We start from the raw sequence: 27,454 nt of genomic DNA on the forward strand, positions 1-27,454 counted from the left end.
CCGCAGTCCTCCCTGTAAGCTTCAATTCAGTTTTCTCAATCTCTTGTCCCTTATATGAGATTTTTCGGTTTTCTCAATCTCTTGTCTCTTATATTAGATTTTTTTTAGGAAAGGGATACTCATCTGATGGAGATGCTCGGTTCACTAGTAACAACGTTACCATGTTCATATGTTTTCTTAATGCATAAACACTTTACTATTTATTAGTATGGTATATTTTGTAATAACAAAAATTACAAACCAAAATAATGTTACTTCAAAGATCATGTCAATGTCCTAATAAACAGCCTGTTTTTAGAATCAGAGTTACAACAGTGGTATTTAACTACAGAAACTGCAATTAGCATGCAAGCTACCTCGACTAAATTTCTCCGATGATCGCTGGCGGCTACGTGCTTGTTGTTACCATGAACCTCATGATCGAGCATGAACCCATCCATGGCGCGACGCTAGCTAGCCACCTCGATGACCTACAGACCTAGCTAGCTAGCTCCTATTCCCGAGGCTACCCCTATGGATCTGATCTGGCCGTGGCGGCCGTCCCGCCGCAGGCACGCCATCGCCGCCCAGTCCCAGCTCCGCCGATATCCCCCCGGCAGACGGCCTCGCGTACGACTGCACCACCAGCACCGACGCCGTGGTTTGGAAGTCCCTCGACGAGAGCAGGTCCCCGATGGGCCCCAGTTCCGGGCACTCGCTCCACTCCGCCATCCCCGCCGTGAGCGCCGGCAGTCCCGGCACCTTGCCCACCACGAAGAGGTCCTTCCCCAGCGCCTCCACCTCCCTGATCTGCGCCACCATCTCGTTGGCGTTGAACACGCCGCGCTCGCGGTACTCCACGCCCGCGCCGCCGCCACCGCCGGCGCTGACGCTGTTGGCCCGGTCCAGGAACTCCCGCAGGATCCCGTCGTCGGCCTTGCGCTCCTTGAGCGCGTCGAACTCGGTGCCCGTGAAGCTGCCGCCTTTCTGCGCGAACCGGAGCAGCGTGAGGTCCACGGCCGGGTTGTACACCATGCGGATCGCCAGCGCCGCCACCTCACGGTCGTCGCGGCCGCCGAAGAAGAGCGCCGCCACGCGGCACCCGGCGCCCGGCACGCCGCCCAGCCCGCGGTCGACGAGGATGCCCACGGTGCAGGGCGAGAAGCGCTGGATGCTCTGGTTCAGCGGCTGGATCGCCGGGTGGAACACCTCCATCCCGCCGTCCACCAACCGGTGCTTGTGGAACGGCAGCAGGATGAGCGCCGAGTGCCGCTCCTCGGCCGCGGACGTCACGTCGTCGTGCATCGTCGCGTACGGCGACACGGCCGCCATGGTACGCGCCGACACGCCCGCTACGTTCTCCTCGTACGCCATGAAGGCGTGCGCGATGTGCTTGAACTGCAGTTCCACCTGGCTGCGCCGGTGCGCCGAGTGCTCGAACGACGACGACGGCGCCGACGCGTTGATCAGCAGCAGCGCCGACGACCGCCCCGCGAACTCGATCAGGTGCAGCGCCTGCACCGCCACGGGCGACCGGTCGGACGGCGACGCCACGTCCAGCAGGGTGAGGAGCGCCGGCACGTCGCGCGGCATGTGCACGCACGCCAGCACATGGAACTCCGCGTCCGGCTGCGGCCATGCGATGGTGCGCCGCTTGTAGAACACCAGCCGCCGCGCGGGCTTCACCACCAGCGCCAGCAGCGGCGTCACCAGCGCCGTGATCAGCGCCGACATGAACACCAGCACCGTGAACGACTGGTCGCTCATGATCCGCTTGTTCCTGCCGATGTTGAGGATGATGAGCTCGATGATCCCCTTGGTGTTGAGCAGCAGGCCGATGGAGGTGCCGTCGAGCAGCGGCATGCCGAACACGGCGGCGACGCCGACGGTGGCGGCGACCTTGAGGATGGCCGCGGCCAGAGCGGCCACCATCAGCAGCACCGCCGCGGGCGTGCTGGTGATCTTGGCGGTGTCCGTGCGGAGCCCGCTCATGGCGAAGAAGAGCGGCAGCAGCGTGCCCACCACGAAGTCCTCCACCTTCTCGACGATGGCGACGCCGACGGGGCCGTTGGGCACGGCGAGGCCGAAGACGAAGGCGCCGAAAATGGCGTGCGTGCCCCCGGCGTCGGCGACGAGCGCGGCGACCAGGACGCCGACGAGGACCCAGCACTCGTGCGCCTCGCTGACTACCTCGCCCTCGGCGACGCGACGCGCCAGGCGGACGAGCATGGGGCGGACCACGAGGTAGCTTGCGCTGACGATGAGCACGCCCGACACGAGCGTCCAGAGGCAAGGGACCATGCCGTAGCGGACGTGCGCGAGCGCCGTGGCGACGGTGAGCCCGGCCCACGCGAAGGTGTCGTTGATGAGCGACGCCGAGATGGAGAGCTGGCCCACGTCGGTGCCGGCGAGCTTGAGCTCCGCGATGTTGCGCGCCAGCACGGAGAAGGCGGTGGAGCAGAAGGTGGCGCCGAGGAATACGGGGAAGGAAAGGCGGTTGAGGAACTGCTGTCCGGCCTTGGCGGCCGTCGTCGTTCCGCCGCCTTCCTCGTCCCCGGCGCTGGAGAGCGCGACGTAGCCCGTGACGGCGCCGACCAGGAAGGGCGGGAGCGCGGAGGCGGCGGCGAACCAGAAGCTGCGGAAGCCCGCGCGGAGGACGGTGTGGAGCTCGATCTCGACGCCGATGGTGAAGGTGTAGTAGACGAGGCCGATGAGGGACATGGACTCGAGGATGAAGATGCTGCGGACGGGGAAGGCGATGTCGGAGAAGTGCGGGACGCGGCCCAGCACGGAGGGCCCCAGGAGGAAGCCCGCCAGGATCTCGGCGATGTAGCGCGGGAGGCGGAGCGGCGCCAGCAGCAGCGCCACGGCGCGGGTGGTGGCGGTGACGAGGATGATCTGGAAGAGGAGCAGCGGGAGGGAGAAGTCCAGCGGGTTGTCCCCCGTCCAGATGCCTGTCATGGTGATCTTCCTCGTGTCGAAGCAGAAGAGGTCCGACCGGCCCTCCGACATCGTGTGGTTCCACAGCTCCGCCAGCGGGTCGGCCACCGCCGTCGCCGCCATCCTCTCTGCCGGCCGCTCGGTTCGCTCGTCGGCCGGTCGATCGATTGTTAGCTCGTTCGTCGATCGCCGCCGGCGATGATGGCTGATGTGACGGTCGGTCACTGGTGGACGTTACGCGCCGGGGATGGGGGAGAAGCGCGTGTGGGGTGCCGAGTGATCCATGGGAGAGAGGACGGAGCTGCTATTCTTGGCCGGCCGGCCGGAACTCTGCTTGCATTGCATTTGCATGCACTCGTGCATGGTTTGTGGTTGTGAGCTCGACCTCCACGTGGCTGGTATGTAGGACCTGGATTCTACCACAATTTTTGCATCTTCATGGATTTGCTAGAGCTGTGGGTATTCATAGCTCTAGAAAACATTTTGTTTATCAGTTGGATTATACTCCCATCATTCTAAATTATAAGACATTTTGGTTTTTTCTATATTCGTAGTTTTTCTATGTACTTAAATATACACTATGTTTAGATGCACAGTAAAAACGATGTATCTGAAAAGTCAAAACGTCTTAAATTTGGGATGTGGGGAGTATTTGATATAACATTTGAATTACTTTCATCTAATCTACAAATTACATAGTTAACCTGCACCTCCAAAGTTGAATTGTGGCAAATAGGACGTGCCATGGGAAAATCGGCTTCTTATCTTGTTTTTTTAGATAGTAGAAGAATAACGATCATGCTTTTTATCAGAGGTGCAGTGTAAGTTGTGCTTCAACATGTTGTTGTTTTTGACTCGAACCTTGTTGATTCGACATTACGTTTTGTGTTCGTCCATTTCCTTTTGAAAAAAAAACTTACTATCATAACATTTCATAGTAGACATGTTGTGCCAGTTGATTATCCATAGCACACCATTACAAATTTATGGTCCAAGCACTTTGGTTTGTTTATTCTGACCCTAGTTCCCCCTTTTTTCCCTTCTATATTGCACTAGCTAGGATATCTCCTGTGTTATTCAGAAAAAGGTCATTTAGCGGATGGGCTCATGGGTTATACCATCCGATTCTCGCATTTTCAAGTCCAATCATGATCTGCTCGTTTTCTTCATGTCCATATGGGTGGGTGCAAATTAAAGCTTTGTCCGGTTAATCTCTAAATCGAGGGAGTCAAAAAAGATTGAGGAGGGATGTTGACTTAGGGTTTGTTTTAATGCACTCGTAATCATCACAATTCACGTGTGTTGGAGTGAATCAATGTAGAAATTAGTTAATTTTTCAACTCAATACATGTGTTTTGGGGTGAATACAAGTGCATCCAAACAAGCCTTCAGGTCTTGTCTGGATGCACTCATATCCATCTTGATACACGTGTGTTGGAGCGGATTAGGATGAAAATTAAACTAAGTTTCACTCCAATCAGCTTCCACATGTATTGATTGAGGGGGGGGGGGGATACAAGTGTATCCAAACAAGCCCTTATGAAAAGATTTAATCCCTCTCAATCCCCTTCCAATCGTCTCGGTTTGGAGATTAACCAAACAAGCCCTAAGGTGATAATAACTGGTAAGTAGCCTGCTATTTGAGGTTCAAGATGCAAAATCTATCAAGTACCTTAGTATAAGTTGCAGTAGATATATCTACCAGGCACTTATATAGTGCAATCATGGTCTTGTTGTTACCATCCCATATATTATTTTTGCTATATACTGCTAATTCATGTGTTATTTACAAGGGTGGATCTGGCATCAAGGCGAGGTGGGTTCGAATCCCTAGTACCGCTACTTAAAGCATGGAGCCTCTTCTAAGCCCCACTACAAATGGGTATCCATGGAAGTTTGTACAAAAGAGACTAGAGATAAAAGACAATGGGAGAAACCATTTCTAACTTACTTTTCTAGATCTGCCACTATTTATGGGCCTGATATTATGATCACTTCTTGCTACCAGATATTCTCATGGGATTTTACATTGGAACGCACAACATTATATTAATAAATTTGCTGATTCCATGACCAGGGAGAGGTAGAAAAAGGAAATATGCATGGTTCTCATTTAATTGGGCAAACCAGCTAGGTTAATCGGTCGGTTCTTTCTGTGCTCTACCTATGAAACTGCGTTCATGGGCTTCACATGGGCTGCTTGGAATACCGATGCGGGCCTTCTCCAGTGACGAAGAGCCTCTTGGGCTCTTGGCCTTCGTGGAACGCGACGCTTTCCCTGCGCTCCCACCTCCACCGCTCCACGGCTCCGCTCCTGCAGCCGCAGCCTTATTCACTCACGGCAGCGCCACCTCCGCTTCCCCATCGGCGATCTGCTGCGCGCTCCCAGTCCCAGGCACGCGGCGGCGGGTGCATCGAGGCGCGGTGGTGAGGCGAGGCTGTTCGTTCGGGGTGCGTTGGCCCTCTCTGCTTTCCACCCGCTGTATTTGTTCGGAAATGCTGCTGCAAATAGCTGGCACCTGCATGTTAACTGCCTCTATTTTTTCCGTCGATTCAGGCGGCCTTCGCTTGATCCTGCGGGGATCCGACTCCACTGGTTGTGCTTCTGGATTTCTCAAGCTGGTTTCGTTCTGGGTAAGCGACGGGGGTATCCCACGGCTACGCTCATGTGTCTGCACTTGATATGCAACCTCCTTTATTCTACCACGCAGTCAGTTCGTCACCAAATCCTATCGCGCCATTTACTTTGTTGTGCTGCTGCGTAGCACTAGGAAGAGAGGGAGGGGATCCGTGTAGGCGACTATGCAGCTAACAAAGAGGAAAGGGGAACCGAGAAGTGTTCCCAATCTGCCAACCCCTTTTTGCGAAAGTTGGATGCTTTCATGATAGAAGGCATGGGTTGGGATCGAATACCCCTTTATTCAGCTCTTAGCTGTATGGGCGAATTTCATTACGCGTCTATTGTAGTTTCTCAAAAGCCACACAGATGATAAGGAATGGCAGCTCAACTACTTGTCCTGAAAGGAAAAGCAGATGGCTACTTACTTTACCTCGCTAGTTTGTCTAAGGAAAAAGAATTTTGAGTGGTATGGTGTAAGATTCACAGCTTGTTCCAAGTAAGAAGACGCCAAATTATATAATAGGTTGCTAGACCGACCTAATCCAACATACCTGCTACCAAAAACAACATCATTCCTCTGTCGTCTCCCTAATATGCCGATTCTGTTGTCACTGTCCTAAATAGATATCATGTGTGGCTGTTATAATTCTGGCTTTTTAAAGGAACTTCTCTTACTACAAGGAAATGCTACCACTGTTGTCTTGTAGACCTGCACATAGACTTTGTTCAGTAAAAAGATGATAAATATCTATATGACCTACAGCCTGTGAATTCAAGGTTCCTCTCATGACTCTTGACGCGCGCACACCCCTTGTTCAGTTGCTGCATGTTTTCAAGCCTCAAACAAATGGGCACCAGGATATTCTTTTTGAAAGTTGCTAGTATTGTTGTTCTCTACTTGTATCAACAAAAGCTTGACTTTCTCCTCCAAATATTATTTCACTTTAACACCAGCTCTAACGAAAAGTGGTCACAATCACAAGTTGGCAAACCGTCTAACATGGAGTAAAGTATCTTAAGATAGTGACATCATTGAAACTGAATTTTCGTCTTTGTCTTTTTTTTAAAATCATTTTCGTCTTTGTCTTGAAGCAGACAAATCCTTCTCTGTCTCCCGTCACATGCTTTATGATGCCCCTACATATTCTTCATACTTACTATTCTCAAGAACTCTGTTCTGACGACTTCTTTTCCTCACTTTCCCCTTCTCCCTCGAGAAGGCTGTCTCTAGTTCATCACCCTCCTATTCCTTCGTACACAGGCCATCATCAGACGAGAGGGAGAATCAGCAGGGAGTGACAAGAAGATGCTGAAGAAACTGCTGCCAAAGACTAAGAGCAAGAAGAAGAAGGAGTCTGCCTCCTCTGCCATACCCACGCTGGATCGGCTCCATGAGGTCTTTCATCCCCTTTATACCTAATTCATTGTTTATCTTCCCCGTTCCTGGTTTTCACTGTTGCTGCGCTTGTGATCCTTCAATAGTGATATATCAGCTGCAGTACTATTATTTTGTTCAAAAGCGGCAGTACTATTACATATTACTCCTTTTTCTGGCAAGATAGGACTGGATTCGAGGGTGCAGTTCATGGAGGTTTAATATGTTCTCATCAAGAATACTTTTTTTTTTGAAGTGGAAACTGGTCACCTCTAAAATATAAAGAGTTCTTATTTCTTAGAATGGGCTCTCTCCCCCCTTCTTAAGAGTATGCCAGAAGAACTCTCTTGTTTTTCCTTCTATTTGTACTCTTTTGCTTTTAACACAACATTGTGGAAGTATATGTTAAAACCAATGTCATAAAACAGCCTATCCATCTTCAGCTGACTGCTGTAACGTAATCATGTGTATTTCTGAATTGAATGGATTTCCATAAGATAAGAGTGGAATAAAACAAGAGATGATTCGGAGTCCTCATGTTGAAAAAGAGAGAGGAAGAGGTCCTTCTTGGCATAAGCTGCCAGCTTGTCCTGAATGCTTGACCTTTAGGCAGGATGGTCAGTTAAATTCGAGATGGTCAGCCCTTCAATTCTATTGTTCAGCTCATCTATTTTTTAAGGACACAATAAAGTATAGCATTCGATGCTGACATTGTGGATTATTTGTTCTGTGATCATGCCCCTCGGTCTACATCATCAGCTATTGCCAACAGATCAGCAATTTATATCTGCAGTACCTAGATATTAACTTGCTACCTTAGATTTACCTTTCACATTGGTGTGTTTTTTGTACCGTTCATGTGTGCAGACTCTAGAAATGCTGGAGAAGAAAGAGCGTTTCCTACAGAAGAAATGTTCTGCAGAAATCGAAAAGGCTAAGGATTATACAAAATCGAAGAACAAGAATGGTAATGAACATTGCTCCAGAGCAAACACATCTGCTATTTTTATGTTTTGTTACAATCTTATGATAATTCGTCATTCTTAATTGTTAAATATGCAAATTTTGCTTGCTTATCATTAATCTTTGAAAATTTTGCCACCAAAAGGCTTGTATAGAAGAATGCTTGTTCCCTCATTGTGTTTTGGTCAGAAACTAACTTTTTCTCGAACGTGCCATCGGCACGGTATTCATTAAGCAGAAGAAGAGTTTTACAAATTAAAGCTGGGACGGTAATTTGAGGTTACCAAACCAAAAAACCGACAAACCGACAGAGCTCACAGTTGTGATAAAAGAAACTAACTTTGATTTAACGTCTTGCACACAGCCTATCGATAAATGCGCAAAGCAAAGAGAAACTACAGATTAGTGATATTGAATGTCTAGACAACATTATAGATTATATTGTGTTCTCACTGTGCTTGGAACATAAAAGGATTCTTCCTAAGCTTGTGATGCTTTTCATCTTTTATTTTATAGCTCTTTAGCTTTTTTTCCCCTCTCGAACAATAGCTCTTAAGCTTGTATGTGAAATTCCTTCTCTATTTGTTTCAGCTGCTATTCAGTGTCTAAAGAAAAAGAAACTGTACGAGACACAAATTGAGCAGCTATCAAATTTTCAGTTGCGAGTTCATGACCAGGTAAAGGAAAAAACATATGCACACAATGTCGAACTTGGTTCACGCATCCCGGGGCTTGTAAAAATGGTGCGATAAATTGATTGTAAGTTGTTTATGTAGATCATAATGCTTGAAAGCGCCAAGGCAACTACGGACACAGTTGATGCTTTGCGCTCCGGATCATCTGCTGTCAAAGCTATTCAACAATCAGTGTAAGGTTCCATCTGCCCTACGATGGCTTATACTAAGCTGTAACACGTAACATCTGAAGATGTTGCCGTTCTCTACATTTTCTTTTATAATGCAATGAAAACCCCCATTCTTGATTAAATATTTCCTGCCCTTCTGTTGTTGGGCTTGTGCACCTTCTGAATCTAACACAACTCATGTATTGATAGCTCTCATGTAGACTATTACTACTATATTAATATTAATTAAAATGGCATTAACCGCCACTTGGACAAACTGTTTGTGGCAATTCTTCTTGTGCAGGAATATTGGCGACATTGAGAGCGCCATTGAAGAGGCGAACGAACAGACAGAGAACATGCGGGAGATACAGCAGGCGCTCGCGACGCCAGTTGGCGCTTCTGCTGATTTCGACGAGGTACTGTATGACTTCCCCTCCCTTTAAACTGGGTACAAGCTCATAGCATCCAGAGTTCCAGACCCCAGTCATCATCAACTTGAAGTGCACCCACTGTATGCATAGTCGATCCCGGAGAGTCCTGCATGGAACCCATTTATTTCTCTCTAACTAGTTTCCGGGCAAAAACAAAACAGGACGAGCTGGAAGCGGAGCTGCAGGAGTTGGAGGAGGAAGAGATCGAGGACGAGCTGCCTGAGCCGCCGGCGAGGCAGTCCGTGGCACCCGTGGAACAGTTGGCGAGAGCGAAAGCGGAAGCGGCGCCCGCTCCTAAACAGGGCAGTGATCTGAGCGAGCTGACCAGACTTCAGGCAGAGATGGCGCTCTAGCTGTAGGCATAGACTGACGACATCTGTAGAGGCTGGCAGCATCGCGAGCTCGGTCGTTTCGCACTCACCGGTACATATGTTTTGCTGTAAATTCACGCTGTTGTAGAAGACACGAGCCCTGCTTTGCAGGTAGCAGCATTGTGGTGGGCGTGTTTGAGCTGGCTGAAGTTTTTAAATATATTCTTTTTATTTTTGCCTTGCCTAGAGTTTGCTTGATAGTTGCTGTGCGAGCGGTATATAAAATGGATGAAAGGGAGATGATATTGCGATGAGATCGTCCGCGCAGAGTCGCTGGTGACTTTGTCACTGGCAGGTGGACCCACCTGATGACTGTCAGCTATAAGGGCGTGTTTGTTTCCCTGGACGGCGGTCTGGGACATGCCCATGGGCTGCAGGCGGCCGTGTTTATTACCCTGGACGCCTTGGGGGCCTGGGCCGCGCGCTGCTTAAAGCACCCGCGAGCCTGTAGCCCGGGAAACAAAACGGTTTCGTTTCTCGCGGACTCGGCCGCGCGCGGTCCCTCCGTTGGCTCTCGCTGTCCATTTCCATTGGCGGCCTTTGGCTCTAGTGGGCTCACGCACCAAGTGAAATTTTCGTATCCCTTCTTATGCCACCGTCGTGCCGCTAGGGTTTGCTCTCCCTCACTTGCTCTCAGTCCTCTCCACCACTCTCCACTCTCCCGCTTCCCTCCTCGTCTTGAACTCTCGGTGGTCGGTGATGGTGGCTGCGAGGTCGTAGGCAGCTCCGGCTCTCGAGCGCGATGCTTCTCCCTCGTCCGACTCGCTCGTGGTGACGTGGTCCGGGGCTTGTTGTTCTTCTTCCTCGCCGTCGGGTTGCTGCTCCCCGAAGACCTATTGTTGGTGGCCGTGTTTGTTTCCCTGGACGTCGCAGGCGAGTGTGGTGGACGGTGCTTGGCCGCCGTCTGCTCGTCGTCGCCTTTTCCGCTTCTTCTTCCCCGCCTCCAACCCTCGTCTTCAGATCCCCTTCTCGACGCTCAAAGCAAGGTGAAATCTCGGCCTTTCTCCTTGTGTTGCGCTCTGGGCTTGATGCGGTGCTCGATTTACTATCTGTTTCGTCGGATTTTGGGCTGCCTCGAGCCAAATGTTGGGGGAAATGATGAAAATGGTAGGATCTGTGACCGTACACAATCCATGATTTCTGGTGCTAGATCTGAGATTCTAATGTGCCGATTCCTGAGCTAGGGTACTGTAGCACCATAGCTGAGATTGTGTACTATTGGTGCTCATTGTTCATACATGTTGTTGTAGCACCATCTTGCCGATGATTCTGGCTGCTCGATTTTTATTGCATGTGTAATGTTCGATTTACCACCGCAGCTTAGATGAGGTGTTGTCCTAAGGTTTTCTGCATATTTTCTACGATGTTTTCAGTGCTTTTTGATTTACATATGAGTAGATGATATATGCTCCTATCCTTTTGGAGGCATGTGGTGACACATGCAGCCAAGGATAGTGGGTCTGTGTCCACTTGTTATGTTATGCTGAACATGCAGCACTTTTTGAGGCCAACATTGCAAACCCAACAACATGATGTTTCAATACTTGTTGTAGATGGATGCTGATGCTAGCAGATCCCACCTGGCCTCTCAGGTTGCTGCACTTGTTGTTGTGATTGTAGGTTACCTATCATCTAGGCTTAAGAGGAAGAGGTCTGAGGAGGAACCAACAGTGTATGGTCCTAGACTAGAGGCAGATGAACACAGATAAAAGAACCTGCAACTTATATATAACTCAACTGACTCTAAGTGCCTGGCAATGCTTAGGATGACTAGAGCTCCTTTTTACCAACTATGCAAACTATTTAGGTAAAGAGGGCTGCTTCAGGATACTTTAAACTCATCTGTGGAGGAACAAGTGTCCATGTTCCTTCATGTAGTCGGGCATAATCAAAGGTTTAGGGTGGTACATCAGAGCTTTAGGAGGTCCATAGAGACTGTTAGCAAACATTTTCATCAGGTGCTCTATATATGATGGTTTGTACATGACGACGCACTGATGTTGTGGTGCATCCTATGGGCTTGTGAACTTGTGAACCATTTGATGGCCTAGGGGCCTGTCTAATTCTAGACATGTGTTAGTAACTATGATGCATGGCAATGTTGGTTCCTTATTTTTTCACTAGATCTGTTGAATCATTTGCCTGACTTTTTGTTGGTTGTTTTTGGCCAGTGAGGATCAAGTACCGATGTACATGAGGTGACACTCTTCTTTGTGGTTGCAGTTGGTTTGTATCTTTGTTTGCCTCTTGTTGTTACTTTGGTACTTGAATTTCTGCTGACATTTTGGTTTTGCCATTCTTGTTGTTACTCCCTTCTAACTTTTGTCATTCATGCCACCTATAATTGTATACTCACATTGTTTTATCTTTAACATCTGAGCCCATAACATTTTATTTGCCTATCATGTCATTCTTTTGCCATTTACTGATTTGGGCCTGTGATACAACTACATTATATAAGATGGCACTAGAGAATCCACTGTTTTTGTTCCTTGATTTGTTCTTCTATCTTCTGGCTCATATGTGGGAAAGGTCCAGGGAAACAAACACGCCCTGCAATTCATCTAATTTGCTGATGGTTTGTGTATTGTGGTTGAAGTTGAACTCTTGTAATTCATATTAGATTCGTACTAATGGGGTGACTGAACATGTTTAGTAAGCCTATGTGTCATCTGTGACAATGTAATGTGTTGCTTAATGTTAAAACTGTGCTACTAGTTCTCTGTTTTGTTCATTTCTTACTTGAAATGCTTCCCAGCTGGCAATAGTGCATGAAATGTTGTCCAGGTAAATAAACACTATCATCAACTAGTAGTTGGGAGTTAGTTGGGCTACCAACTCAGCTGTCCAGGGAAACCAATAAAAACTTGGCCTAGCCAGGCTCTAGTGGGAAATGCACCCAAACAAGGCGGTGTGTTGCACCCGATGGACCTGCCCTTTGGTGCCCTGGCCCTCTTGGCCCGTCCAGATTAGACAGGTCCAGGAAAACAAACACGCACTAAATGCACCGTGTATGCCCAGATTTCACGGCTTCTAGTCTAGTCTAGTAGTGTGATGAGATCGCTGAGAATATGAATGGCTGTTGTCCTCGCGTCGGTGTTCGATGATACCAGGCCGTGGACGAACGAAGATGTTCCAGACCAGTGACGGCCTTCCCCTCTAGATGCAGGGGAAGCGGTCAATGCCGCCGGCCGAGCTGGCAACGGCCGTGGACATCTGTCCCGGACCGGGAGAGAAGCTTTAACTTTGCCGGTTTGACCCCTGCCGGCTGCCGCCCTGGCCCCGGATCTTGTTCCATTATTCAAAGCTCCGCCGTATCCAGCAGGTGACACTGAACCGGTTAGCCGAGACCGAAGGGAACAGGCACCGGGCAGGCATATACGGACGGGACGGTAGAGGAGATGCCAGTGAAGCTACGGATGCATCTTTCAGCAAAATTCGCTTCCAAGAGATGCTAATAGCAGATGCCATCGTGTGTGCATCTATCGCAATAACATCATTATGCTTGTGATAGATGCATCGCTCAAGAATCTTCGGCTGGCTGGACCAGGCATCGCTCCTAGTCGAAGTCGTTCATTTCGACCGTCTATGTACAGCTAAGGGCATGTTTGGATGGCAGGTTAGGAACATCAAAGGAATAACATTCCTTTGCTTTGCCGATGTCATCGTCCGTTTGAAATGGAGGATTACAACTTTCCTTTCCTGAGGAAAGGTTTGCTTCCCATCTCAAAACGTAGGAATCAGAAAATCCACTCTGATCTCTTGGTTTCTCTTCCTATCATGAAGTCCGAGACAAAGCGCTGACCTACAGAGAGAAGCAGCAGCCAGCGCAAAGTAGATTCTTGTTCACGTGAGGTTAGGTGCTTTTAATATTTTCTAAGTACTCATATTTGCCTAACATGTTATAATTCCTATGTTATAAATTCCTGTGTTCCAAACAGCCTAAATTTCTGTTCCTATTTTTTGAAATCCCGTAGTTTTCATTTTTCATCATACCTTATTCCTATGTGTTTTTTTTCTATTCCTGTGTTTTAGATTCCTTCGTTCCAAACAGGCTCTAAATACTACAAGTACATCATAGCATCATCTTCATCTAAACACGTCGCGGCATATGTGTTACTCTACTGTATAAAATTAGCGTCGTCAGCGTCGGAGGTGGAGGTATTTGACAGGCTCTTCAATGGCAACCTGACCCGCGTCGGAGGCCGAGACGATGGACGCGCTCTTTCTAGCCATTGGAAAGGGCCCGTCCAGGCAGCTGCGAGGACGCAAGGCCACCTCCTAGGTCGCACCGTTGCGTCGGTTTTGGTTGTTTCTTTTCATATAACTAGGTAGCGTGCCCGTGCGTTGCTACGTAACAACTAAATCTTTTGTACTAAAAACACACGGATCGCACAATAAGATAACAATACTGTTAAATTAAATACCGATGTTAAAGTGATATTTAATTCAAAAAGCAAAGTTCGTGAAATTAACATAGTCACGAAGAGCGCGACGTCGTAGGCTCACAAACTCTACTGTATAGACTTTTTCGTGATATGGCTAAGATAATATTTTATATCAGCCGAAAGAATTCTCCGATATCCATTTCTTTCATGTGCCAATAAATCCATGAATAAGTTCCGCTGCATCTCCATATAATCCTGTACACACAGGTTCGAGTATATATGTAAATATTAGTGCCTGTCACATGGATAATACTGCGTGTCTTAAAAAATCTCTCATAAAATTTTAAAACAAAGTATGTTATACTTACCGTATAAATATGTGTGGCTTTAGAACTATTCCACACAGACATATATTGTAGAATAAGGTATCAACTTGAGTGTCTATTCTAAGATGTTGAATTAGGTGTTGTAATTCTTAATTTTGACATATTTTTCAGGTCAAGGCAACCAATAGTGACACTTTTCTTAGTGGTGCATAATTTTATGGTGTACCTCTTGACTATCTGAGTAAGAACAAGTTAGCACTGCAAAGATTTAGAAAAGCTGCTGAGAAGGCCAAGATTGAGTTTTTCTCCACTATGCATACTAAAATCTATGTCCCCGTTTATCATTGCCGATGCTTTTGATGCAAAGCAATTCAACATTATTATGATCAGATATAAGTTTGAGTCTCTTGTGAGCAATCTCATAGAGGAATTCTCATCCTTTATGTGATCTGCCTCAAGAATATTGACAGGACGATGGACCCATGTTGGAATGTCGCACCAAAAAGTATCAACGTTTTGTCCACAATTTATTTTCCATGAATATATGCGGGTACTATGATAACACTAACTACACCAAATAAAAGATTAAAGAGAATTTACATTGCATCTAGAAGAATTTATTTATTAAGTTCTTTGGACTCTACAGGTAGTTTTAAAATATCTGTTTGCATGTCTTACCTCGTATCCTAATTCAAAATTTTATAGTTTAATTAGAATATGGGGAAATGATTTAAAATGAACAGACCCAAGGGTAATTTCAGCAAGAAATAGCAAGCGAGTGCGATGGAACACGTGAGCGTGAAACCAAATGAAAGGAGAAAAAAGCTGTCACTTTTACAAATGCAAAGAGTGGTTGTCTTAATTCTCATTCCTTCTGTGTTAATTTTTTTTTCTTTTGTTCGTTGCCATGTATTCTGGTGCATGCAAACATGCAATGTGTATATAGATAACATAATAATTTTTTACTTTCTATTTTGCCGTGATTCCTCTATCATATGATAAGTAATATTCAAGGAGAATCGTACCGAAGGACGCGGCATGCGAGAGATGTCGTGGGATCACAGGCATGGGCAGACGGATAAATCAAAACAAATGTCGCACCAAAAAATATCCACACTTTGTTCTTTTTAGTTGTAGGAGATATCGCAACAAAATGTATTTTGCTAGGATGGTGCAGCTATAGCTGTATTAGGTCGACCTCTTTTGGCGCTCAATGATGTGTGTTGTACGTCTGTTTAAACTCTTCTACTCAATATAATGATACGCAAACCTTTTGCGTATTAAAAAAAAACCATATAAATTTGCCAGCATGTTCTAAAAACACTTGAAAATAATTTTGTGAGCGTATTTTGGTCATTTTTTTAATTAATAGTTATTTAAAAAGAGGACCGAACCTTTGGTGACCTGGATAAAAAGTTTGACATGTAGCAAGAAGACGTTGGTACGCAACCTTATCGTGAGGCTGTGGCGTGTCGTAAATGATCGTAAATTTCCAGTCGGAACAATATTTTTCTCTCACACAAACCACCCAGCAGTACTACTTCACGAACCAGCAACAATACGAACCAGCCAACCGAACAGGTTGACGATGGATGGCCGGTATTCAACACAGTATCGATCACTGACAAGTGGGGCATGTTCCTAGACCACGGCGACTGACATGTTGGTCCCACACGGCAGCCAGAGTTGGAACGGTGTACAATTCCGCTACGCTCACTCCCGAACGCAACGGAACGGGGACCCCACTCTCTTGCTTGTTTTGTTTCCCTCTTTGCCCCGGAGGCTCGGACTCCTCGGAGGCACCACCAGAGCATTCGTCGTCCTCCCCCGCCTCGCCGCCACCACCGCCGTCCTCTCCCAGCCTTCCTCTCCTCCTCCTCCTCCTCCTCCTCCCCCTCGCATGGCGACAGCCCCTCGTCCCTAGCCCTAGATCCAGCCATCCCTCGCTCACGCACCACCAACCCCTCCCTCCCTCCCTCCCTCGCTCCCCACCTCCGCGCGTCCGCCCGTGCCCCCATGGACGCGGGGAATGGCTGCAGCGCGCGGGCGCTGGTGGCGTGCGTGATCGGCGGCATCGTGCTGGGCGCCTCGGTGCTCGCGCTCCACCTCGCGGGCGGGCCCGCCGCCATCCCGCCCCTGCCCCTGCCGCCGCCCCTGGGCGCGCTCCGCCGCCGCCTCCGCCGCCGCGCCCGCCGCCCCGTGCGCGTCTACATGGACGGGTGCTTCGACATGATGCACTACGGGCACTGCAACGCGCTGCGCCAGGCGCGCGCGCTCGGGGACGAGCTCGTCGTCGGTGTCATCAGCGACGACGAGATCAAGGCCAACAAGGGACCCCCCGTCACGCCGCTCCACGAGAGGTCCTGTCTCCTGTGTCGATGGTCTTTTCGTTTCGATCTCCTCATCTTTTAAAAAAAATATTATTAATCTCTGATGATGTGACGCGAAACGTAATTCTAGACTTGTAGCATGCGGTTGTGTTAACACAGGTTACTGGAGTGACGTTTTATCACCCGTAGCTACCTGCCCATGACCTCAGTTTCATCAGCAGTAATTCACCAGTCGAGTGCTATTTGGGAATTTCATATTCCTCCTGGGGAATCCGTTGTTTGTTATTGCTGGCTTTATAAGAGTTACTGTGCAGTGGACTGCTCCAAAAATGCTTTGCTATCAACTGGGTTCAGAAAATTTTCTTGCATGAATCCAATTCTGCAATCTGCACATAAAGAGAACAATCCAGAGGGTTTTATTTATGTGTTATTTTTGGTAGTTATTAGTTTAATTTCATCCACAAATTGAGTTAAGGCCTTTAGGGCATAGCACTAGTGTTTCTATTGTCACTTCAATATAAAGGAGGCAGGTCACTTTGTTGTTTGACACGTTCTGCATATGCAAATAATCCTCGAATGGTTGTTTTTATATTTCATCTGAACTTTATATTGTGTTATTCCTTTACGTGTGACCTGGCTGTACAGAGATTTATCTCACTGCTTCTCTGTGTCAGGGAGTTACTTACTCCCCCCCAACTTATATATGTTGTTTAGCACAATATGAAAATTGAGTTTTATTTATGTTTTCTTTGCTAGTTATTAGTAATAGGTTTCTTTGGTAGTTATTAGTAATAGGTTCATCCGAAAATTGAGTTAAGACCTTAAGGGTAATAGCACTAGTGTTATGTTGTCGCTTTCATAAAGGAGGCAGGTTACTTTGTTTGACACTTTCTGCAAATTATGCAAATAATCCTCAGAATGATCCTTTATTTTATTTTGTCTCAACTTTTATATTGTGTCATTCCTTTTAATCCTTTACATGTGACCTGGCTGTACAGAAATTTATGCCTCTGTTTCTCTGTGCCAGGGAGAAATTTATGCATATTCTGATGTTTTTTTTTCTGATAATACAGAATGATAATGGTCCGTGCTGTTAAATGGGTAGATGATATCATTCCAGGTGCACCTTATGCCATAACTGAAGAGTTCATGAACAAGCTATTCAATGAGTACAACATAGACTACATTATCCATGGTGACGATCCTTGTTTGCTACCGGATGGTACTGATGCATATGCTCTTGCTAAAAAGGCTGGTCGATACAAGCAGATTAAGAGAACCGAGGGAGTGTCGACAACAGACATTGTTGGTACTAATTTCGCTTTAGTTTTTATTTTCTGCTTTTGATGTTAAATTTTGCTTTGTTCTTGTTCATGATTATATTGAATTCTGAAATGTTGATTATTTAGGTACTTGTTCTCAGTTGCTAGTTATTTACTTATTTTTTATTGAAATATCATAGCTGTCCTTTGGTGTTGCAATTGATTCTATGTCTACCAAAAACTTCTTTTGTCAGCCACCGTACTGCAAAAGATTTCCTCAGCTGATTTGGTCATGAGGAAACCATTGTGAACCAAGTGTCATATTAAGAAATGTTTAAGGGATGATCATTCCATTATTGTTCTTGTTCCCAAGACTGCATGCACAATGAAGCTTCTGCTATACGCCTGTACCCATTTCTAGTTTAGAGTTTCAATTTATTCAACATCTTGGGGACAGTGATTTGGTCATTTCTAGTGAATACAATTTATATGGTGATGAAATGGCTCTTCTCATGTTGATCGAGTATTGCTTCATGATAGGACGGATGCTTCTTTGTGTTAGAGAGAGATCATCTGATGCCCATAATCACTCTTCACTACAAAGGCAGTTCAGTAGCGGACATGGTCAGAAAGTTGATGATACTGGATCTGGAACTGGAACAAGAGTATCTCATTTTCTTCCCACATCTAGGCGAATAGTTCAGTTCTCAAATAGCAGGGTATGACTTCCGCTGTTCTGTAGCATCACATACAATAATATATCACTTCTTGGACTGTTCACAGACGATTTGAGACCAACTCTTGGATAGTCACTGACTGTACAAATTCCCAATGCAGGGTCCAGGTCCAGATTCTCGGATAGTTTACATAGATGGTGCTTTTGATCTGTTCCATGCTGGACATGTCGAGGTAAATGTGAATTCCTTTGCACATGCCCACCCACCTGAAATGGGGAAAGAAAGAAAGAAATCCTCACATCTGTTTCAGCTAAGTCTGTTTAGGACACAAATGCCTGTGCTGGCTGTACTTCTGTTTTTGCAAGGAGAAAACTAAAATTAACCCTCCACGATTCATATATTCTTGTGTTTATAGTTTCTTTCCATGTAGATATTACGACTTGCTCGAGAACTTGGAGATTTCTTGCTTGTGGGGATTCACACAGATCAGACCATAAGGTAATATGATGATTGCATCTGTATTCTCCCCTATGCTTAAGTTAGTTCAGTTCTGCAGTAGTCCTTCTTTATAGTCAGAGTTCATTTCTGTTGAAGCATTATATCTGTAATGTATAACATTCAGCTTACTTTTCTTTCGGCGTTTACTATTATTTGGCAGTTCAACTCGAGGACGACACCGCCCAATCATGAATCTCCATGAGCGAAGTTTGAGTGTTTTGGCTTGTCGTTATGTTGATGAGGTGATCATTGGTGCTCCATGGGACGTTTCAAAAGACATGGTGAGTTATCTGTTCTCTTCTCACCATGGAACTCACTAATTTAGTTATAGAACGCATGATGAAATGTTTGTAGTTGGCTGGTTGCTCCTTGTACACAGCACTCTTAACACAATAGACAATACATTGACCATAAGATCTGTAATCCAAGCCCAGATTATCTTAGTATAGATAAAAAATAAGGCTGGCATGCTCTTATCCATGGATTGATACAGAAGAAATAAGCCTTGCATGGTATGCTCGCATCCATATTTTAGTTTGGATATAAGCTAGGTCTGAGGCTTTGAGATTTGCTTAACTGAGCCTCAGACATATTTAAATAGTTGGTTGGCATCTAAATCAGATTTCAAATAGGTGTAGACCCATTAGCGCTACCTGTTCCATTTTGGATGCTATTTACATTGGACAGAAATGACCAGAGAGTAGAGACTAGACCCCAACGGCGGAGCCATGTATTGGCCATAGAGGGCTCCGGCACCCCCTTGCCCCGTAAAAAAAATGAGGATATATGCTACAGATGTGCAAGCTCCGCCATGCTAGCTAGTGCAAAGCTGCAGGACTGTCCGAGCAAGCAAGTTAGTCATACAATAGTAGAGATACAGTAGTAATAATATGAGTATATCCGTGCCAGTAATAAATAATACACTTGCAGCAGAACAACTAGCTGCTCTCAAGTGGTTCAGCCTGGGCACAAATACACCGATAACCGAAAACCGAACCGAACCGCACCGAACCGAATCAAAATTTTGGTTTTTTCGGTTTTCGGTTTCGGTTTCGGATTCAGCATTTGCACAGTTCGGTGATCGGCTTCGGCTTCGGTTTTAGGCTGCAACCGAACCGTTAAACCGAGCAACCGAACTCCCAGCCAGCGCACAGCGCGTCGCACAGGCACCAGGCGGTGAGGCACCTAAGTGCACACCCAGCAGCCCAGAAGTCAAGACGGCCCACCATACTCCAAGGCATACAAGTCACGTGAGGCCAGCCCACACACAGCCACATACTCGTAAACCCTTTCTCAAAAAAAAAAAAAATACTCGTAACCCTATCCCTTCGACCCTTCCCTATCCGAGCTTTGGAGGAGGTGGCGGCAGTTACAGCGGTGGAATGGCGGGGTGGTGCGGATGCCGGACGGTGATTCGCTGCGGCGGTTTCTGCGGTGGATGGCGTGAGCCGGGAGGCGTGGAGCCCCGAGCAGCGCTTCTACGAGAGGAGCAGGAGGCCGTCAAAGCTGCGCGCGAGGAGGCCGTCAAAGCTGCGCGTGAGCGCGAGCGCCGAGCAGGGAGGCGATGCTGCGGGCACCGGGCTGCGGCGCATCTGAGGCCCCGAAGCGGCGAAGCCCGTCAATTCGTTCTTCTCTTTTTCTTTTGCGACTCGATTCGTTCTTCTCTGTTCCGACGTTCTCTCCCTTTCGTCTTTTCTTTCTCTGCGATAGTTTCGGTTACTTCGGTGGAAACCGAAAAACCGAACTAAGAAACCGACACCGAATTTGTCGGTTGTTGATTCTACAAACAACCGATCGGTTGTTGATGTCTGAAAACCGAAATTTACAGATACCGAACAAACCGAACTGATTTGTCGGTTTTAACCGAATGCCCAGGTTGACAAGTGGTAGTTCAAGGATGCTACAGTGTAATGGGCCCCTCCTTAACTTTGATTCACGCTCCGCCACTGCTAGACCCAATTTTGATAGAAGCAGGAATCAAGTTCTTACAATCATCTTAATCTCAAATACTCATAGCCTGAATAAGATGTAAAAAGAAAAGGACCAGGGCCCATACCCGCGGCCTAAGAAAATGAAAAAAATGGCTCCGTTGGCTGCAAGCCCCCTCATCAGGCACTGTAGCAGCAGCAGCTGAACAGGCCCATTAAAATTTGAATAGCCGGGAAATATAGAGATGGCACCTGCACAAAACAATACACCTTGCAGAGTGATCATGGGTAATATTATTGCTACTTCCTACGTTGCATGGATACGTGAGGTTGGCCACGTATCCCGTATCGGATACACTTGGGATATGCGACGGATACGCATCCGTGAAGTATTGGCAAAAAAAATAAAGGGGCGTACCCAGTGCAGAGAGCTCCCGCTCTGTGCGGGGTCTGGGGAAGGGTGTCAGTGGCAAGCCTTACCCTCGCCTGTGCAATGTGAGGAGACCGCGACTCGTATCGGCAAAAAAAAAAAAATGCAAAAAAAATCCAATACTTGGTCTGATACGTATCCACACGATTTGATGAATGACGATACGTATCTGCCACGGACACCTGCCTAGACACCCTGCTGCATGAGCGCCGCCGTCTGACGTGCCTCTGCCCGCTTGCACCCGCGAGCGCTGATAGCGCCTCCTGCCCGGATGCACAGCGGCACGAGTGCCGCCGCCCGACACGCGGCTTCGTGCCAGTACGCTCGAGCGCCGATGGCGCAGCCCGCCCGACGCCTCCCTCCTGGCCACCCGCCTGCCTCAGTGGCCGCGAAGACCTCCAGCACTTCCTGGTGGCGATTCAGCAGACTTTCGGTGATCTCCCCTTCTTAATTTCTTTCTTCCCTTCCTGATCTAGTCACTCGTTGCTTCATTTCTTCCTCAACGGCAACCTCCTTTCTGTTCTTTTTGCCTGATGTCTGTCTTCCCCTGTGGGAAGGGGTGAGAACTGGGGAAGCAAAGGATACAGACTGAGCGGTGGTGAGCTGTGCCAATTTTTTTTACTGGTGTCGGTGGGGTGAGTGGTGGAGATGGAATGCTGTACGAAGCCACTAGTCTAGCAGTTAAATAATTGTAGATGTGGCTTCCGGGAGCGTTTGATTGGCTTCTACTAATTTTAACATGTCTTATTATTTTTTGTAAAAATATAAAACGTATCTGCGTATCAGTTTTTTTAGAAAAATGACGTATCCGCGTATCCGTATCCGTCTGATACCGATACACGTATCCGTATCCGTGCTGCATAGGCTACTTCACTACAAAAGAAGAGCCAAAAATGGAGTTAATAAAGACCAAGTCCTATAGGTTTTCCACTATTTTGTTCCTCATCTCTCCAACTGAGGACCTTGGTCTTCATCTGAGAAACTGAGCAGCTCGTATATGAAACAACATGGTTAGTAGGTCTCTGCAAAGCTATCAGTGACTGAGTTTCTGTCCCAGCCAAATGCTCTCTTATAGCACCAGTATATTGCCATCAGTGTCCTCAGTTTAGCCACACTGGTTGCATAAAGCACCAATTAGAAGGCGCATGCTATTTAGATATTTTAAGGTTAATAATTGAGCCCTCTTATGTATTGATAGAGGCCAGGTAAATGATTATGTGATGCAATTATTGTTATGACCAGTATGTTTGTGTACTGAATTCTCCAGCTTCCTTTTGTCGTGTGCAGATTACCACATTCAATATTTCGTTAGTTGTTCATGGAACTATTGCTGAAAACATGGACTTTACAGAGGTAATTAAGTTTTATTTATAAGAACCATTTCATTACTTTAACACACAAATGTTTCAACATTGATAACTAATTGTTCCTAATGCATTTTAGGATGATTCAAACCCGTATGCTGTTCCAAAGGCTATGGGCATTTACCGTCGGCTGGAGAGTCCCTTGGATATCACTACAAGTACTATCATCAGGAGGATTGTTGCTAACCACGAAGCTTACCAGGTAATTACTGTGATAGGTTGGTTATGGGTCCTTTCTATGCAGTATGCAGCATGGTGTACAGTACATATTTACAGTTACATTACACGCGTCAGTCGATTTTGTCGTCTACATATCAATGATGTGCATATGGGAGCTATTGTTTGCTGATATTGTGCTGATGCGTTACTGCTTGAGCACAGGCAGCCTTGCATGTCAGCATGTGTCATTAAATAATGTCTGTTTTCTTGGGACCAATCTTCCCCCCTTGTATTACGCCTGGCAACGTGTTCTTTGGTGTGGGGCTGTTGTCGTTTCATTTATTCTGGTCCATGGATCTGGTGCTGTCTGTATTCACTTTTGCTGTGTCCATATGCCATTTTGCAGAAGCGGAATGAGAAGAAGGAAGCCAGTGAGAAGAAGTACTACGAGAGTAAAAGCTTTGTCAACGGGGAGTGAAGTTACGAGTAGCAGGACTTGCATGAAGATTGTTGCCTAGATCATTTTAGATCCCAGCATTTAGCAACGGCAACAGTTGGTTGATCTACAGCTGTACCTTTTTCTTCAGTATCTTTGATGTTCCGCTGACATAGCTTAGGAAGCATCAGGCGCGGCGTTGAGGAATGACTACCAGAGTCTAGGAGCATTTCCATCATTCCCCAGTGTCGTAGTCAATTTCCCCCTGCTGTATTGTATATGCGCCTTCCAGCTGTTGTTTCCAGCTGAGTTGCATTTGAGAGGTCTATAGGCTTTCCGACCCCTTCGAAATTGTGCGTTACAGTATGAAAACCCAGAATGTTAGCGTGATTAACTATTTGCTGCTGGTGTTTCTTTCCCATCTGCACTGTAATGCGCATCGTTTTCACTGGCAGCAATCCTTTTCTTGAAAATCAGGTTGGGTTCCTTCCGCTGTGTTGTTGAACTGAATAAATGAACATATGGACTGTCCGTGGTCGGCGATGGCAAAAGCGACCGATGGTACACCTGGTTGGCTGGTTGGCTGGATGGATGGATGAACCGAACGTGGGTTGGTGACACGTTGGGATCTGATGATACGATATGGATCTGTGAATTAACTGAATTCTGACAAATGGTTGCTGCCAATCTGCTGGGCCTGCTGCTTGCTTGCTACGCGTTGTCGCGGATGGAAAGAGATGTGCTACCTGTGATCTGCATGCATCCAGCAGCCGAGGGGCACACATCTGGTGCTGGGGCTGTCTGTGCTTGCTCTCTTGCGAGCGACCTTTACTGTGTCTGGTCCACTGGCTGATTTGCTTGCCAACAAACGTTGGTTTCGCTTTGATCTTGGATTAGGACACTTGTCGTCTGTCTCCTGGTTTCTGGGTGCAGGATACTCATCGTCTGACAGTCATGCGTGGCAACGGTTGAGTAGATGCGCTCCATTGTTTCTTCTGCTTGGGTAATCGTTTGTCGTTTCCCTTGTATCGCAGGGAAGGTACAGGATACAATTCGTAAGAAAACTTGCAGGTTTGCACCTTACTTTTCCGTGCTATCTACGTGTACAATATGTCATGAAGCCAATTCTGAAATTGTTCTTGTCATCTTCGACAGTTCACATCCGTATGCATCCTTGATCTGCTCTGAGATGAACAAAGGGCCACAATTAGTGGTACTAACATGGACAGAATAGACGGGGGAGAGATTTTCGTGATGGATGATGGATGCTGGGACATTACGATTCAAGGTGTGGGACAAGACGAAGGCCCCGCTGCTAGTTCTGACGCGTTACCGATCCTCTCAAACGTCGGAATGGATAATACATATCTGAACGTGCTTCTTGTGTGTGATTTTGACATGAGATTTACCTTTTGCGGTTGCTGGTGGGCCGGGCTCTGCACATGATATAAAATCCGGCCCCAATCATGCATTACAGCATTGGCAATTTTTTCTTCATTTCCTGTGCCTCTTAAAGGTGCCAATAATTCAACTATTATTTGCCAATGCTAAATTGTTTATCTCGTGGACTCTGGCTATCCAAGCTAAATAGGATATCTTGCATGCCCTTCTACCTGAATTTTGTCTTCGCTGTTGGCGTCCATCTGAAGGGAAGTACGGGGTGCAGTGTTCAATTTTCTACATTCATCTGTCCCTTCAAAATAACGTGCTTTCAGAGTTATGAAGCAAAAGTGACGTACATTGAAGGTCATACCAAGTTTCTCTACTCATACTCAGAAGCATACCATTCTTGCTGACATACGTTGCACAATTTTATTCGTGATAGCAAAAAGTTACATGATAAGGAGTTTGTTAGACGTGATGCAGATGAGGAGTACCTCCCAGAAGCACCATATGCAACGACACAAACACAAGGAGATGAGAGTCCATAGTGGGAGAATGAGGATACCACCATGAATACCATTCGAAGTAGGATAGTTGATGATTTAATTAGTTAGTGCGAGAAGGAGATAGCTATCCTGACAGAGATTCAGTAAACAACTCAGGGTTTTATGTTAGAGTGACACATTTGCTTGGCTTCAGCAACCAGACGCATGCGTTTGGTCTCAAGTGAGGGTTGTCCCACCTCGTATATTATGCTTCACCGTCGTTAGTTTTCGACGTGAGACTAAACCTAACACTTTTCGCCGAGTAGAATGACTATGCACCCTTTTTCCCTCACCTTCTCTACTCTTTCCCAGCATTCATAGATAAAGTGGTTGCTATGGCATGGTCACCAAAGATGAGGAATGAAAAACACTAGCAATCTGGCCACTCACATATACATTCTTTTTGTTTTCACTTCTGCTATATTTGTAGATTTTCTAATTTTTGCAGTTATTCAGGCAACTTGTATTTTGTCATTTTTAGGTACAAAAAATATAAATTATTTGAGTTGTCCTATTAACTGTAATAGTTGATTGTTTGTTTTTTGCTGTTTCGACAAACGACTCGATCTGCAGTCAATCAAAGGCTGTGTGCCTGATGCTTGCATGTGCTATGCTTTGCCCATCATGCGTGCTAGGTGCGGGACCGAACTGATGAACAGACGAGGAAAAACACAAACAGAGGAGTTCAGCTTTTGTCCTGTCGTAGCTGAGCGTGCGCCTGGATGAAAAATAACAAGGACATCGATCTAATTTTTTTTAAAAAAATTCGATCCGATGAAGAACTTTTGGCGCGAGAGCTAAGATAACAAACCTACTGCTTCATCCGTTCCTAAATAACTATCACCGTTGGTGTACATACCACAAACAAATTTGACTCGATGGATAGAAAATACGTATAATATTTATATCTTTAAATAAATTTATTAAAAAACTAGATTCAAATATCTTTCTAATGATATAAATTATATACCATAAATATTAATATTTTTTAATATATATTTAATAAAGTTGTTTTTTGATAAACGAAACGATAGATATTTAAGTACGTAGGGAGTATATTGCAGTTAACAATGATATCATCAGCAGCAGCAGGATGCTAAACAGCGCATATCCCAAGGAATCTTAAAACCTGTAACCATGTGCCTTGATGGCAGCAGGTAAGAGAGGAGTATCATCCAGTATATTTCGTTACGAAGCAACTACAGTCCGATGTGATCGTGCATGCAGTGCTTCTCGATCGGGATGACCACTACTTTATTTTTCTTTTGAAAGGTTACCACAGTACAACCACGCTAATGAGGCAGCCGTGTTCATTGTCAAACTAGTTGGAGTACAACCACGCTAATGACATGACATGACAAGGTGAGATTTGTAGATGGCTGCGTGGCCTAATGATGTGATGAGCGAGGCTGCATGCACGGGGCTCTCTGTCTCTGACCAGCTGAGACCTTCAATTCCCAACGTTACTGCGTTGCCGGGTGCAGGACTGGAGGACATTGTTTAGGCCTTTTTTTTTTCCGTCTATTAACTACTAAATTTAGTAGTTTTTAATTATTTTAGTAATTTTTTAACCAAATGCTATAACTAAAAACTATTAAAAGAGCTCTAGTAACTCTAAAGTTATTAAAAATGACTAAACTGTTTAGTAGCTACTAAAGTTGAGTAGCTCGAACAAACACCCCCTTACCTGCTGCCCATGCGTCTCCTTTTTCATTTTTAGAGTCTATTTGTTCCAAATAAGTCACTTACTTGTAAGTTAAAAAGTAAAATAAGTGATTGATTTTGTCAAACACTACCAACTTATAAGTTACCACTGCTTATAAGAAATAAGCTGGTTCACCCCTGCTTAAAACTTATAAGCCACCCTTTTCCGTATGGAACCCACACCTTTCACTTAACAGGCATGAGCTTATAAGTTATCTACGACTAAACAGGCATGACTTATAAGTCACTGATTTTCAGTCACCTGACTTAATAAGTCACCTGACTTATGGAAACTAATAAGGGCCTTATCACCAACAGCACAGCCCTAACCAACTTTGGGCCGGATCGGCTGGTATTAAAGTCGGCTAAAGTTGTTTTTGTTGCGAGAGAAAAATACTGTAGATTTTATCTAATAAACCGGCTGAAGCTGTTTTGCTCTTGGCTCTTGTCACACAGACTTGACACTACTGCGGCCACAGATATCATTGCAGTAAGTAC

At 46.2% G+C, this 27,454-nt stretch overlaps 3 protein-coding genes across 7 annotated transcripts; 2 read left to right on the forward strand and 1 right to left on the reverse strand.

The window, feature by feature from the left end:
• Positions 1–206: 206 nt before the first annotated feature.
• On the reverse strand, positions 207–3,286 carry LOC136487558 (cation/H(+) antiporter 15-like). The gene is made up of 2 exons (XM_066484684.1): positions 393–3,286; positions 207–356 (listed from the first exon to the last, which is right to left on the reverse strand). Exon 1 carries the CDS (start codon positions 3,040–3,042, stop codon positions 487–489), a length of 2,556 nt encoding a protein of 851 aa, XP_066340781.1. The 5' UTR covers positions 3,043–3,286; the 3' UTR covers positions 207–356; positions 393–486.
• Positions 3,287–5,206: 1,920 nt separating this feature from the next.
• Positions 5,207–9,714, forward strand: LOC136486136 (vacuolar protein sorting-associated protein 32 homolog 2-like). Of its 4 annotated transcripts, none has more exons than XM_066482942.1 (8): positions 5,207–5,346; positions 5,477–5,553; positions 6,760–6,935; positions 7,782–7,881; positions 8,469–8,554; positions 8,654–8,745; positions 9,026–9,140; positions 9,317–9,714. In XM_066482942.1, the coding sequence occupies exons 3-8, from the start codon at positions 6,846–6,848 to the stop codon at positions 9,506–9,508; spliced, it is 675 nt and encodes a 224-aa protein (XP_066339039.1). In that variant the 5' UTR covers positions 5,207–5,346; positions 5,477–5,553; positions 6,760–6,845; the 3' UTR covers positions 9,509–9,714. The 4 variants fall into 4 exon arrangements, with proteins under 4 accessions (XP_066339039.1, XP_066339040.1, XP_066339037.1 ...); XM_066482943.1 differs by having other exon boundaries at positions 6,801–6,935; XM_066482940.1 differs by having other exon boundaries at positions 5,224–5,370.
• A 6,269-nt stretch (positions 9,715–15,983) lies between these two features.
• LOC136486138 (ethanolamine-phosphate cytidylyltransferase-like) lies at positions 15,984–23,745 on the forward strand. Of its 2 annotated transcripts, none has more exons than XM_066482944.1 (9): positions 15,984–16,600; positions 17,644–17,875; positions 18,357–18,551; positions 18,670–18,741; positions 18,940–19,007; positions 19,168–19,288; positions 22,653–22,718; positions 22,809–22,931; positions 23,295–23,745. In XM_066482944.1, the coding sequence occupies exons 1-9, from the start codon at positions 16,257–16,259 to the stop codon at positions 23,364–23,366; spliced, it is 1,293 nt and encodes a 430-aa protein (XP_066339041.1). In that variant the 5' UTR covers positions 15,984–16,256; the 3' UTR covers positions 23,367–23,745. The 2 variants fall into 2 exon arrangements, with proteins under 2 accessions (XP_066339041.1, XP_066339042.1); XM_066482945.1 differs by having other exon boundaries at positions 15,988–16,600; positions 17,644–17,879; positions 18,373–18,551.
• The last annotated feature ends 3,709 nt before the right edge of the window (positions 23,746–27,454 follow it).

This window comes from Miscanthus floridulus, chromosome 10 (genome assembly GCF_019320115.1).
Source record: "Miscanthus floridulus cultivar M001 chromosome 10, ASM1932011v1, whole genome shotgun sequence".
Taxonomy (NCBI): domain Eukaryota; kingdom Viridiplantae; phylum Streptophyta; class Magnoliopsida; order Poales; family Poaceae; genus Miscanthus; species Miscanthus floridulus.

Bases quoted from the DNA above. Each gene is read 5' to 3' on its own strand.
- LOC136487558 (XM_066484684.1), bottom strand. From the start codon at position 3,042: ATGGCGGCGACGGCGGTGGCCGACCCGCTGGCGGAGCTGTGGAACCAC.
- LOC136486136 (XM_066482942.1), top strand. From the start codon at position 6,846: ATGCTGAAGAAACTGCTGCCAAAGACTAAGAGCAAGAAGAAGAAGGAG. The intron at 8,555-8,653 runs GTAAAGGAAAAA...TTGTTTATGTAG, and splicing joins AGTTGCGAGTTCATGACCAG to ATCATAATGCTTGAAAGCGC. The intron at 9,141-9,316 runs GTACTGTATGAC...AAAACAAAACAG, and splicing joins CTTCTGCTGATTTCGACGAG to GACGAGCTGGAAGCGGAGCT.
- LOC136486138 (XM_066482944.1), top strand. From the start codon at position 16,257: ATGGACGCGGGGAATGGCTGCAGCGCGCGGGCGCTGGTGGCGTGCGTG. The intron at 17,876-18,356 runs GTTGGTACTAAT...ATGTTGATCGAG, and splicing joins GAGTGTCGACAACAGACATT to TATTGCTTCATGATAGGACG. The intron at 19,008-19,167 runs GTAATATGATGA...ATTATTTGGCAG, and splicing joins CACACAGATCAGACCATAAG to TTCAACTCGAGGACGACACC.